The sequence below is a fragment of the Mytilus edulis genome, chromosome 10, assembly GCF_963676685.1.
Source record: "Mytilus edulis chromosome 10, xbMytEdul2.2, whole genome shotgun sequence".
Lineage (NCBI taxonomy): Eukaryota > Metazoa > Mollusca > Bivalvia > Mytilida > Mytilidae > Mytilus > Mytilus edulis.
Genome location: NC_092353.1, coordinates 15,631,162 through 15,645,279, shown reverse-complemented (window position 1 = coordinate 15,645,279; position 14,118 = coordinate 15,631,162). Strand labels below are relative to the sequence as shown.

The window sequence follows — 14,118 nt, the reverse complement described above, 5'->3', positions numbered from 1 at the left end:
TTTCAACTCAAAAAAGGAATAATCAAAATAATGTAATTAATGTTTTATTAGTTAAATCTTTAAGTTACATAACAAATTTTAAATGTACATTTATATCATTTTTGAAGATAGGTAGTTAGTTACTTGTGCAATATTTATGTTTAGTGATACATTGTACTATGAACAATTAATGATTTTGAAATAAATATCAAGACAGTGTTCTTTTCGAGAAAAATCTTGACAATTAAAATAAATCTGGCATTGATTATAATGAAAAAATCTTATGATAAAAATATTCAAATTGATTTAGATAAAGAATGTGGAAAATTAACATGAAATAGTGTGTAACGTTGAATGCTACTATGTTAAAGGGTTGATTTTTAATTGGCATTGATAAGCTCTGTAAAAGATAATTATAAGACAATACTAGCACACTATAGATTTTGTCTGAGAGGGGGATCATGCCAAAAGCCATCATATTATAACATTGTTGTATATATATAAAATAAAGTTAAGAGCCATTTATATATTTGTATTTGCCATGACAATACCTCTCTATTTCTAAAATTTGTTTGTTGAGCAATTTTTTTAACCTGAGTGAGTTCTATAGATAAATAGAGTGTATGTTATAGTCTGCCAAACAATCGAAAAAATAGATGTGACCTATGATAAAGATAAGATTTTTTGACTAGTTAGATAGAACCAGATTTCCACAGTCTTTATAACAAACTCACAAAATTTAAATATTATAACTTTATCCAAAACATCTGCTACAAAACAAATCTCCTTTATAGATAGTGTTTTTTGTTTTTGTTTTTATTTATTATTTTAACCTTAAAATCTGAATGACATACAGAACCATCATAAACACATTTTTCTAAGGAAATGTTATGTAGATCCATTAATATTCGTTGGATACCAATTTTCATGGATTTAATGGGTACAGGTCAACCACCAAATCAAATGTTCAACGAATGACAAATTTTCTATAGGCTTGAATGCAAAGTTTATCAAAACCACCAAACAGGCAAGTTTCCTTAATCCATGAAAATTCATTACACACAAAAATAAATGAATCTACAGTATGTTAAATTTTAAAAAAAATTTGGTCATTTGTTTTCAACAAAGATTTAAGGCACCAATAATAATCTCTTTGTTTTAATTACACTTAAATAAGTTTTAAGTAATGAATGCTGTTGGGTTTCTAGGTGGAGGAACATTTATACTATTATTCTTAATTACCTTTGTATGCATCTTTGTATTTGATCAAATCTTTTTTCTTATGTTGGTATTGGTATATTCTCTTTTTTGATTAGATGTTTTATTGTTTGAATATTTTCTGAGGTACCAACACATATATATCTATATAGTTACTAGTCTTTTATATAAATTATTATATTTATTGAGATGTATATTTATATCAGGTTCTTTTTGTGATATTTATGACAATGTAAATCATTCCACATGCTGAAACACATAGTAATTTTGATTGAAACACATAGTAATCTAACTGAACACATAGTAATTTTAACTGAACACATAGTAATTTTAACTGAACACATAGTAATTTTAACCGAACACATAGTAATTTTAACTGAACACTTAGTAATTTTAACTGATCACATAGTAATTTTAACTCAAACACATAGTATTTTTTTCATAAACATTTTGGCATTTAAAGCTAGTATCAAATAAAATTTGCTCAAAGTAACAAAATACATTTTCTGTATAATTCTTTTTTTGGGACAACCAGGGATGCTCAATGTTTTTTTTCTAAACACCAGTCTAAATTTGTTGATTATGTAGTTTTAATGTTTTACCAAGTTTAGGATTGTATCCAGCCGATTTTAAAAGAGGGTTCCAACTATTGTCCCCATTTAAAAGCATTAATCCTCATGTAAAAAAAAAGGGTGGTTTCAATCGTCTGCAATCCATCCCTGGATCCGCTGTGTATGGTTTAGTTAACCAATCATAAACATAAATCCACCTCAATATATGTATTATAGTTCAAAAGTCTGTATTATTTACATTTCTAAAATTATTGGTCTTGCATTAATCATAAAATATTTTAGATCTGTATTTGTATGAGTTTTATGTTTACTCAAATATACTTGTTATAGTATTCTATCTGTTATGTCTCTTTGTTTTTCTACTAAATAAAACTTCTTAAAAAAATAATTCTCTTGTATTTTATGAGCATTTCAAATCAGTGATGCTGTTATAGAATTAAAGTTTGGAATGATCTAAAATTTTTAGAATTGTGTCCGTTTTAGCAAAATTTTACCAGACATTCATTAGCATATCCATGAACCTTGTGTGGTAGAGTGGATTACTGAATGAAAAGATTATACCATGTGTACTAATAATAATTCTAAATATCTCTTGCAGACGATTTATTGTATTGCCTAGTAGTAATTGATTTGTTTGCAATCCTCTTGGGATTAGATCTTATTCTAGTGGTCGTTGGTGGTCTTGGGAATATTGTGTAAAATGATCTGTGATTACAAGTGCATGATGATATAATCTATGCATTCAGAATAAATGGCAGAAATTCCACTCTACCCCAATTGTAAGGAATTTTTCATCATATTTTAAGTCTTTCATTGTAAATTTTGAAGACAAAATGTATATTATTAAAAAAGTTACCTTAGGAGGGATATTTGCTTGAATCTTCTTCCATATTGGATTCTTGAATACTTTGAAAATCAAATGACCTACATGCAGTTCTGACAACTTTATTTAACCTGCCAACTATCATTTGACACATGCTATAATAGTGGTAATCTCAATATAAAAGAAAAGACATAAAAGTTTGCAACTTAAGGTCACCATACAACCTTCAACAATGAGTAAAACAATTCAAACAAGAAATCTATGGGGCCAAGTTACGTATAAAGCAATAAACGAAAAGAACAAATATGATATACAGCAACAAACAACAACCATTGAAGGCTCTCTATGTCCACCTGCTCATATCTATAGCATTTGTTTTAATAGATCTTGTTGATAAAAGCCAGTTTGGTTGGAATGGGAACATAGCATTCACATGAACCTTGCCTAAAGACTTTTACATTGTGACTGGTTTGAGAATGGGAAGTTTTAATATGCACTTTCTTTATCATGAGGCAAAACTATGTCTAGTTTTTGTCAACCCTGTGACTTTTGTCGCAGATAGCTTAACATAGGGATATTGAACCTTCCAGCGACATTAGCTATCTTCTAAAAAGCTTTCTATTTTAGAAGGTGGAAGACCTGGAAGCTTCATACTTTGTATATAGATGTCATATATGGGCAGGACTTCGCTAATGCTACTTTAGTGTGACATTGTAAGAAAAAAATAAAAATCATTATATTATAAAGCTTCTAAATTTTTTACAAATTATTGCTACAAATGGTGTCCTTCTATTTGTAACCAAAAAAATCATTTTTAAACTTGCGTCAGTTTGGAACCAAAGCAAATAATGAATTTGGAGCATGTAACATGGACACTTTTCCCAAATAGACCACTTTCGAGTTCATCCGTCACCGGAAAAAACTACTCGTTAATTATACGCGCTTTTATCACCGTCATTTGTGCGTTTTGGGGCGTCGTCACTTCCCTTCCAATGTTGAGCGAGTGGTTGGAAAACTATAATTCTATATTATACGAATTATTCGGCAAATTGAATTCTCAAAATTGACAATCAACACTGCTGTCATTAGGGAATTGTCAGTAAGTACCTACAGAGCAACCATTATTTCTAGTTTATCCTGCACAAAGACGATCACTAAGACGCTTGATGAACGTAAATAGTGCAGGGATACAGGCGACCCCCTCTATCTGGTAAATGACGTCATAAAGGCGTGCATAATTGACGAGTTTTTGCCGGTGACGGTTGAACTCGAAAGTGGTCTATTGAGATTAATGATTCCTTAACTTATTCAACATTCAATATCATATATATTGATCACAAAACATTGTATATCATCAAAACTCTAAAATGTATATTTTCATTTCTTTCAGAAATTTTGTGAAAACAAGTTTCCTCTACTTTTCTGTCAATGTTACATGCAATGTTTAAGATATAAAGACTATAAGAATCATTTTCTTTCTGAACATGTAAAGGCTCTTTTTCATTGTGTTACCCTCACATTAAAAAATTGTATTAATATTTTTGCAATTATCTCAATTCTGTCATAAAATAGTGACTTAAATGTTGCATGTAACGTGGACACAAAAAATATGAATAATGAACCATGCCAGAATTGACCTTAAAAGATATAAAAAGCCTCCAAACAACCATCTGAATGTAAATTATACAATTATACTGCCACATTTCTCATATATGATATTATTTAAATAGTGGTTAATACCAAAACCATTCACCTAAATTTCAGACAGCAGACATATTTTTTCAACTATACCAGTAGTTATGCTTGTTCATGGTGGTACACTATGGAAGGCTAAATTAAAAGATATTCAAATGTCAAAAAAACCAGAAAAATAAAATTAAGACCAAAGATAGATCAATTGATGAAGGAGTCATCCAAAATTTCCACAACATGAAACATTTTTATATCAGTAAAAAAACATCCCGTTTTTTATGCACAGGGATGAGATTGATAAGAAGACAACCACACAACCATCAGCATCCACAAAGTTTCTCACTCAATGACTAATACTGACAAAGTAAGGGTACAAAATGATTACATGTATCCCTCATTCATGTGACACAGTTACACTTAAAACTAATAGTATGAAAAACCAAAACAAAATATGGACAAATCTACGAGAGGTTGATACAGCTGCATTTATTGAGAATCTTATTTTCAATCGTTTACATAACTTCTATAAAGAACAATTTGGGTTTCATCTTTGAGGTTGTTGTCTGATAGACATATTACCCTATATCTCGTTTTATTTCTGCTGGTTAATCTTACATTTATGATAACTTTTTAAGGTTTAAACAATAAATTTTATTTCAAACATTCAAAACAAGTTTCTTGTTTCTTGTTTTCTGTCTCCAACATCTTCAACTATCGAACAACAAAAAACAAAGCAACAATTAATCTACCCTCAATCAGAACCAAAATCCATGCATAGATTATAAAATTTACAATAATATAGAAACTCTCAAATATCTTGTTTCGATTTTTCAATGCCATTTCATCTTGAAAACTTGTTACCTAAACTACAGGAAGCCAAAATTTAAAGGGCCCCATAATGACCAGTGTAAAACAATTCAGAAGAGAAAACCAACACCCATTAGACCATAGTCCTGTTTTCAACTTTATTTGGCCTTCTTTTACTTTTTGTTTCATTAGCGTCACTGAATAGTCTTTTGTAAACGAAAAGTGTTTCTGGCCTACAAAATTTCAATTCTGGTATCCATGATGAGTTTATTATTATTATTTTGAAATCAGAAGGAGCCTGAACCTCTTATAATGCAAAAGATATTCTGGAATGTCAATTATTGGCATAACAATTAAAAATAAAATGTTACAAATTGAATTCCTCATGATTTCTATAATGAGCATCAGTAAATACACATGATACATGTGTTGACTGGTGAATGAAAAGGGATAAATAAACAAGATTTTGAAATAACTATCTTCTACACTGCTGTAGAATGGTCAAATTGGAGATCACTCGTATGTCTGCATACACAGTCACCATCATCTGGTTTTCTGACACAGAACTACTATCTGACTGGCTGAAAGGACCGTCACCACCCGACTCACTAATAGGGACCTTATCAGACTGGCTAACACAGACATCATAATCTGCCAGGCTGATAGGGTTATCACCATCTGACAGGCTGAAAGGGATATCAACATCTGACTGGCTGACAGGGACATCACCATCTGACTGGCTGACAGGGACATCACCATCTGACTGGCTGACAGGAACATCACCATATGACTGAATGACAGGAACATCACCAACTGACAGACTAATATGAACATCACCATCTGCCAGGCTGACTAGGACATCACCATCTGTTGGCTGACAGGGACATTACCCTCTGACTGGCTTACAAGAACATCACAGACTGACTGACTGACAGGAACATCACCAACTAAATGATTGACTGATATGTACATCACCATCTTCCAGGCTGACAGGGACATCACCATCTGTCTGGCTGCCAGGGACATCACCATCTGACTGGTTGACAGGGACAGTATCTTTTTGCAGCATCTTCCTGAGAGTTTTCTTCATCACATTTATTGCTGATCATCTTTTTCTTTCTTAGGTTTATATTGCCTGTAGATTTTTTTAATTAAAAATTGCATGTAAATTTTCAAGACCGACACCAATTTTGTTGTCAATGGAAAAAATACACTTCTAAAAAGAATATATATATTTAGAAATAAAGATGAAGTTTGATGGTGGTAAAACAAGCTAAATTATCAATAATCTCTTTATAGAGCAAAGGAGTAAGTAAATGTTATCAGTTCTGTTCATGCGTGTAACATTGACAGAACAGTAAAAGGTTGTATGTCAATGTTATCTAGATGAAGACCAGAAGATGAAAGTGGTGTGCTTAATAGTCAACTTTATAATTGCTGCCCAGTAATATCTAATTAATCGTTTAGGTTATAAAATGTTATATAAATGTCTGACTTTAAGGAAGTAATACCTTTGCATGTAACATAAAAAAATCTTGACACAAAATATTGTTGTCAATGTTACTAACTAGTGTTAAAAGACAAATTAAACAGGAAAACATGAAAACGCTTTAATTTTGTAAAATAAAAATAAGATAATAGTTCCATATGGCAGTAAGTTTTGTTTACGCATGTAACACTGGCCTGAACATGTAAAAGTCTAAATAATAGACTGTCAATGTTACATACACAATTTCTTAATGAAAAAAAAGTTTAATTTAGGTTTACTTTATACATTATTTTTTAAAATAGGTATCATGATAATAACTTTGAATATTAAAAATTAGATTAACTGTTGATTTCAACACAGTAAAATCTTCTCATGTAACACAAAAAAGACCTGATACAACATTCGTAGTCCATGTTACTCATAAAGTTATCATAGGAGCATCAAAGAAATTGTGTGATGACAATATTTCAGATGTTAGTCATTTATAAACTCAGATAAACTCATTTTAAAGCTCATAACAGAGGTTTGGAAATCAATGCTTTTAAAACATTATAATTCTGGGTTATGTATGTAACATTGACAGGAACACCAACAAATGATGAGGAAAAATTGCTAGTCAATCAGGAAAAAAATAAACACAAATAATTAAAACTCATTTATTTCTTTAATATCATTTTAATGAAGCAAATTTAAATTTCAACAAGATTTTATTGATTGAATAATTGTATGCACATTTATTAGGTTGTAGCATGTAACCTGGACGCAGAAGATGTGTCAATGTTACATGCCTTTAAATGATAAGAATTACAAGTAAATATTGTAAAGTCTAGAAATCAAGAAAGATCAACAACTTCTCTGTTAAGAATTCAGCATAAATTTACATTTGATTTAATATTATGCACTGGCCAATTATGCTTTAAGTGTAATAAAGTAATATTGTTTTTATTCTGGTGTCAATGTTACATTTTATGTTTTCAAATTAAGTGGCCAGTTATCTTTATAATGCTGAGAATGAATACAAGTACTAGTTAATCAAATTGGCAATTAATCTGTGGTATTTCATGTAAAAAATTAGATTGATAAGGCAAACCGTACAAAAAAAAGCTTTTGCATGTATCATAGACACCTTTCCTTGGTAAATATTTTCGTGTCAATGTTATGTACAGAAATCTCTCCAGCAATAAAATGAATATCGTAAGGGTCAAACCTGTTTAAATACAAGATAAACTTATATTTTTTTGACAAAATTGCAAAGCAAGTCACACATCATTATCAAAGAACCTAATTTACACAGAAAGTGCATGCAACACTTCATTGTGAGGTCAAATTAACCTGGTCCCACTCTCTTATCATCTGCTTGATCACTGGTAGATGCCTAGTGTGAAAGATGACAAAGCCACATTTTAATGTAATTGTCAGTGGGTTGAAATGTGAACAAAATAATTATGGTAATGCTTACTATAAAAAGTATACAACTGTTATAAAAAGATGAGTATTATTGGGCAGTATTGACACGAAAATGAAATAAATTTTCTTACCTTCTATATTTTTCAAACTTCTGTTGATTGATAAAAATCATGAAATCCAAATTGTACCCATTGTTGACACCTTTCAAAATTTGCCATGCTGGACCAATAACTTGTTTCCAAAGCTAATCAGCTAATGAAAAGGTGAATGTAACATTTGTTGACGGGAAAAGTTACATGCACTTGTCCATTTTCAAACGTATTTTATTTGCAGTAATAATCGGATTCTGTACAAAATGGGGTTTCTAAATGATAGAAGGATCATTTTGCAGTTGATTTTTCAACTATTATAGTAGAACAATTCTTCAGGCATATTCTAAATATGACTAGGGGTTTTGCCACTACAGAAATGTCACACTTTTTGTCTACAGTTTTCAACTACCAGCACATAACAAGTGCTGATTTTTTGTTGATTTTTTTAATTGGATCCATTTTTTTTGCATTTGGCAATAAAGACTAACCCACTTTGATATTTAAACAATGTTTATTCTCTATATTTGCATGATTTGTTTATTTTTTAATTTGATAAACACTATTGACCCTAAAATTTCACTAGCGAATCCCTGCCCATATATATACAACTCGTCTAAACATCAACCCAACAATGTTAGATCTGTAAATTTGCTTTCGCAAATTTTTGGTTCTTCCCTCGCCGGGATTTGTAACCCATGCTACTGTGATATCGTGACACCAAATCGTCTGCACTGCAGCCGTCCCGCTAGACCACACGACCACCTGGGCTCTCAAAAAAAGAGCTTTCGCTGGCCATGTGTTACCTTTCCTCGTCAGTTTTAATCTAGCGGCCTACTACAGTACATGATATATAAGGCATGAAGATGTTATTGTTACAGATCAGCTAAATTATTTATAGTAAAGGATCCTACAAATTAATGTAATATACAGTCACAGAAAATAATTATATTTATAAGTACGTATGAGTCAGTGACAACTCTACAACAGATGTACCCATCGGATCGCCATCAATGATGGTGATACATGGCTGTGTACATAATGTATATACAACTCGTCTAAACATCAACCCAACAATGTTAGATCTGTAAATTTGCTTTTGCAAATTTTTGGTTCTTCCCTCGCCGGGATTCGAACCCATGCTACTGTGATATCGTGACACCAAAATGGCCATTGTCCTTGACCTCATTTTCATGGTAATGTGCCAACATTTGTACTTGAAAAAAAGTTAAGTCAACAAGATCTATTAAAACAAATGCTATAGATATGAGCAGGTGGACATAGAGAGCCTTCAATGGTTGTTGTTTGTTGCTGTATATCATATTTGTTCAATTCGTTTATTGCTTTATACGTAACTTGGCCCCATAAATTTCTCGTTTGAATTGTTTTACTCATTGTTGAAGGTTGTATGGTGACCTTAAGTTGCAAACTTTTATGTCTTTTCTTTTATATTGGGGTTACCACTATTATAACATGCGTCACTTGATAGTTGGCAGGTTAAATAAAGTTGTCAAAACTGCATGTATAGGTCATTTGATTTTCAAAGCATTCAAGAATCCAATATGGAAGAAGATTCAAGCAAATATCCCCCCTAAGATAACTTATTATGAGTAAAAGGATAACTATACTTACTACAGTAGTATGTGCAACCTTTGCAAAGTATTCATACCTATCAGACAGTTTTCATTTTATCTTGACCTCATTTCATGGATCAGTGAACAAGTTTAAGTTTCTGTGTTCAAGTCCATATATCAGATACTATAAGCAATAGGTCTTCTATATTTAATGTATGGAGTGATTGTAAGGTGTACATGTCCAACTTGCAGGTGCCATATGAGCTTTACCTCATTTTCACGATTCAATAGGCAAAATTAAGGGGTTTTTTTTGGTGTTTTTTTGTTGTTTTTTTCTAACACTATATGCTATAGGTCAACTAGATTTGGTGTATGGAAATATTTTATGATAAACATGTCAGTCTCAGAGGTTTCATATGACCTGGACCTCATTTTTCACAGTACAATGCTCAGTGTAAAGATTTTGTGTTTTTGTCTGTTTTTCTTAAATTTTAAGTAATTATAGGTCAACTATATTTGTTGTATGATTGATTGATTGTTGGTTGCTTAACATCCAGTGGCAAATATTTCATGCATATTCAGGACGAGAACAAGTTCACAATAAATACAATAGGTAGGTTGTTGTAATAGAAGCAATCTAGGATGATGGTTGGAGAAATTTGGACTGCCACTGGAAAATGAGGGTATATTGGATAGGGACAGAAATTTTGCCTTGCAACAGGCCACCTACGGACCCATCAAAGAGTTGTTGCAAAGGTTCTTAACGTGCAAAGAGCGTGGCCCTCTCTTTACACGAGGCATCGAATTTAGCGTCCCCCTTCTGACCGGACGTGACTGCGAACTTGATACATCCCACACAGCCAAACGGACGCCCCACTTAAGCAAGCATTTTACTGCCAGTGAAGACCAAGTGACCATATTTCTATACCCCAGTCACCCTTCAGGGTTTATTTGTTGTATGACAATGTATGAAAGGCCTGAAAGATGGATATGTCTGTCTGGCAGGTATCATCTTACCTTGACCTCATTTTCAAGGTTCATTGGTCAATGTTAAGTTTTTTCTTAGATACTATAAGCAATAGGTCAACTATTTTTAATGCATAGATTGATCTTAAGGTGTACATGTCTGTCTGGCACGGTTTATCTGAATTTGATCTCATTTTTATGGTTCATTGGTCAATGTTTAGTTTTCTTTGTTAAGTCTTAGGAACTATAAGCAATAGGTCAACTATGTTTGGTGTATTGCACAAGTGTCAGGTGTACATGTAATTGTATTCTCATGTGTTTTTCTGACCTTGACCCCATTTTCTTCGATCAGGTTTATGTGATACTTGTAGTAAAGATTTATATTTAAATTAGAACTATCATCATCAAATCAATGACATTAAAGAAGGCTAGACATTTCAGTGTGTGCACTCTTGTGTTGAAATTGGCCAATGGGTTTCAGGGGAAAAGATTTCTTTAAAAGTTAACTAGTATGACAAGTGATGATGCTCAATACTCATTGAGTTCGTTGATGATTGCTTGCATAACATCCAGTGGCACATATTTCATGCTTATTTCATGCATATTCAATTACATGTTATTCAAATGATAAAAAAAAACTCATGAAATCACAAAATACAATTTTCAAACTCCTACATGTACAAGGTTCCTGATTTCATGGATTTGGACAAGTGCATGTATTAAATGTGGCAAAGTTGAGGAGAACATCACAGAATTGGTTGAGAATTGTCTCATTGTCAATGTCAATCATACCACATCAATATCGTTTCTTATTTTATATTTTATGTGATAAATGTTTGCACTAAAAATGTTCAAACTACAAATTACAAGGTTCATGTACATGTACAAGTGTAAATGTATATACAATGCATTGATCATGTCGTGAACACTGTAGGTAAAAACTGAAAAAATACAACTATTTATAAACTTTTTATCATATTATTTAACTTTTGCCATTGGATTCAAACAAACAATATTATCAGGAAAACTATCTCTCAATATGATCCCTTTGTCTCGATGTACATCTAATTCTTCAATGAAGCCAAACCAGTAGATAACCATTCCTGGTCCAAACCTATTCCAGTAACTCCAAAACTGGTCTTTTAGATAATTTCTATTACTAAATTCATCACCAAAAGAAGCTTTACTTTCAATCCAGTTCACAATATAGCCATCAACACTAATTGGCACTTCAAGTTTAACATCAGGAGTCTTGTCATATCCCCTTGCACGCATATGATCTTCGTGTAAATAAGCATATCCTAAAGTGTCTAGCTTTTTTGTAAGTTTAAATTCATATTCCTGTCCAATTCCATGTTTGATGCTATCTACTATAGGACCATAGTGATCATCACTTAAAATACATTCTTGAACTTCTGTCGACAGAACTGAATTCGTTATTAATGAAGGGTCTCGCATCATTTGAGTGACTCTAGGCTTTGGAGCAGTTTCTCCAGCATACTCACTTTGTGACAAGTATCTTTCTAGTATAATTCTTGCAAGGAGTGCAGGTGAAAGGTCAATTTCATCTGCCAGTCTTAGTAACACATGTTTCTCTCTTTTCTTGATAGTCGAATTGTATCGCTGAAAGTACTCATTCATTTTTTCTGGGTTGTAGTGAATATGATGGGTCTTCTTCATCTTTTTCTGGTAATTTTGAGAAAAGATGCTGCCTAAAGTATTGATTGACAAATCGGGATATTTTTCCTGTATCAGTCTAAAGCATTCACGAGTGTTGTATTCCTGCATTATATTCAAAACGTCATTATAAACAGCCAACTTCATTTTTTTTATTCAGGAAAGTATACTTTTCACTTCCCGCAAAATTTTGTAAACAAATAATCAATGTCAATCGAATGTTTGAAAAAGCACATCTCGCCCCATAATGCGTCTGATTACATTTCCTCATTCGTCCCATTTAATAATTTGTGTCATTGCATGTTTTTCTTGATATAAACATGATAAAAGAGATAAGGAATTTTCATTTTTAAGAACTTGAAAATATATTAAACTTTTGTTTTTCTATGTTTTTCAAATTTTTTTTTTTCGTGTTTATTTGTATTTCACAAGGATTTGTCAGTATATTAATCATTGTGTTACATTATTAACGTTTTTAACGTTTTTAACGTTGCAACTTGGCATCAATATTTATTTGTTAGCAATGTGCAGTTTACTTATCCATATACTGAAAAGTCTTAAAACATGATATAGCAAAACTGAACGTGGAGTTATTTTAATATGATCAAAAGAAAAACTCAAGAATCACTTTAGAGAGTGTTTATATGTGCATATATGCCATGTAGCCGCACACTAGAACACCGGCAGTACTGTACTGCCGTTCAGAAAAAAACCAGAGTTGACATACTTTAAGCCTTATCTACCCTTGAAATACCTTTTCATCATGTTCATGTTCTGTTGTTCGCATGAATCTGAATTTTTCTTTCCGGTTAGTTTTGCTTTGGGTGATTTGAACGTTGCTTCCTACTGTGCATGTCTGTACTTTTAACGTCTTTCAACTAAAAAAATAAGTAACATATGGAACATCGGTAGCTTCATCAAATCTAATGGTAATTTAGCACCTGAATCATATTTCAACAGAGTCGTAGTTAACAGGTCACTTTTGATGATTACATTGATTTTCTAGCACTATAACTATACTAGTCTTCTGAATTATAAATTTTTTAAAGTCTTTGGATTATCACGATATAATAAAAACATATATAAAAAGAGGGGCGAAGAATACCAAAATTGACAATCAAACTCATAAGTCGAAAACGAACCGAAAATTAAAGCCATGCAACCTCCCCTCCCCCCCCCCCCCCCCCAAAAAAAAGAAGAAGACACTTTTATGTTGCTCATGTAAGTACAAACCCGGCGATGAGTCTAACATGTCTAATTCTGTAGTCAAATTCGGAGAAAAAGAATGGAATTTTAGTTACGGCGATTTGAACATACATATTTTCATCTTTGAAATTGATATTCCATACTGGTCAACCAACTCGAGATGGCATCCGTAAAATTTTCGAAGGGATTTTTTCTCAAGTTCACAACTAATCAGTTTGTATAATAGCTTTCTTAATTGTCAACAGCTACCCTCTTTCAAGGAAATCATGATAGGAAGCACACACCCTGGTATATAGTATCAGCTGGGAGTTGTATACTTTATATGTAGGCGCTGCTGATATGTTATAACGTATCTACATAGAAATAAAAAGTTCACAGATTGAATTTAGAAGCTGAACTCATTTCTTTTGTTGTAAAGTTTTGTACTCAACCGACCCTCATTGTCAATTTCTAAATGTAAGCCAAGATAGAAGCTGCCTGCTAATTTATAATTCAGTAGAAAAATAGTGAATCAAGTTGTAATATATTGAAATATATTGAAAGGATCACTAAGTCTGATTTTTTAGGCCATTCGAGCGTGTTTGCTTATTCAAAAATGAGTTTAATAATAGACACCCGA

At 32.1% G+C, this 14,118-nt stretch overlaps 1 protein-coding gene across 1 annotated transcript; it reads right to left on the bottom strand.

The window, feature by feature from the left end:
- Positions 1-11,572: 11,572 nt before the first annotated feature.
- LOC139493499 (CDAN1-interacting nuclease 1-like) lies at positions 11,573-12,506 on the bottom strand. The gene has a single exon (XM_071281929.1). The coding sequence runs from the start codon at positions 12,438-12,440 to the stop codon at positions 11,595-11,597; it is 846 nt and encodes a 281-aa protein (XP_071138030.1). The 5' UTR covers positions 12,441-12,506; the 3' UTR covers positions 11,573-11,594.
- Between the last annotated feature and the right edge of the window lie 1,612 nt (positions 12,507-14,118).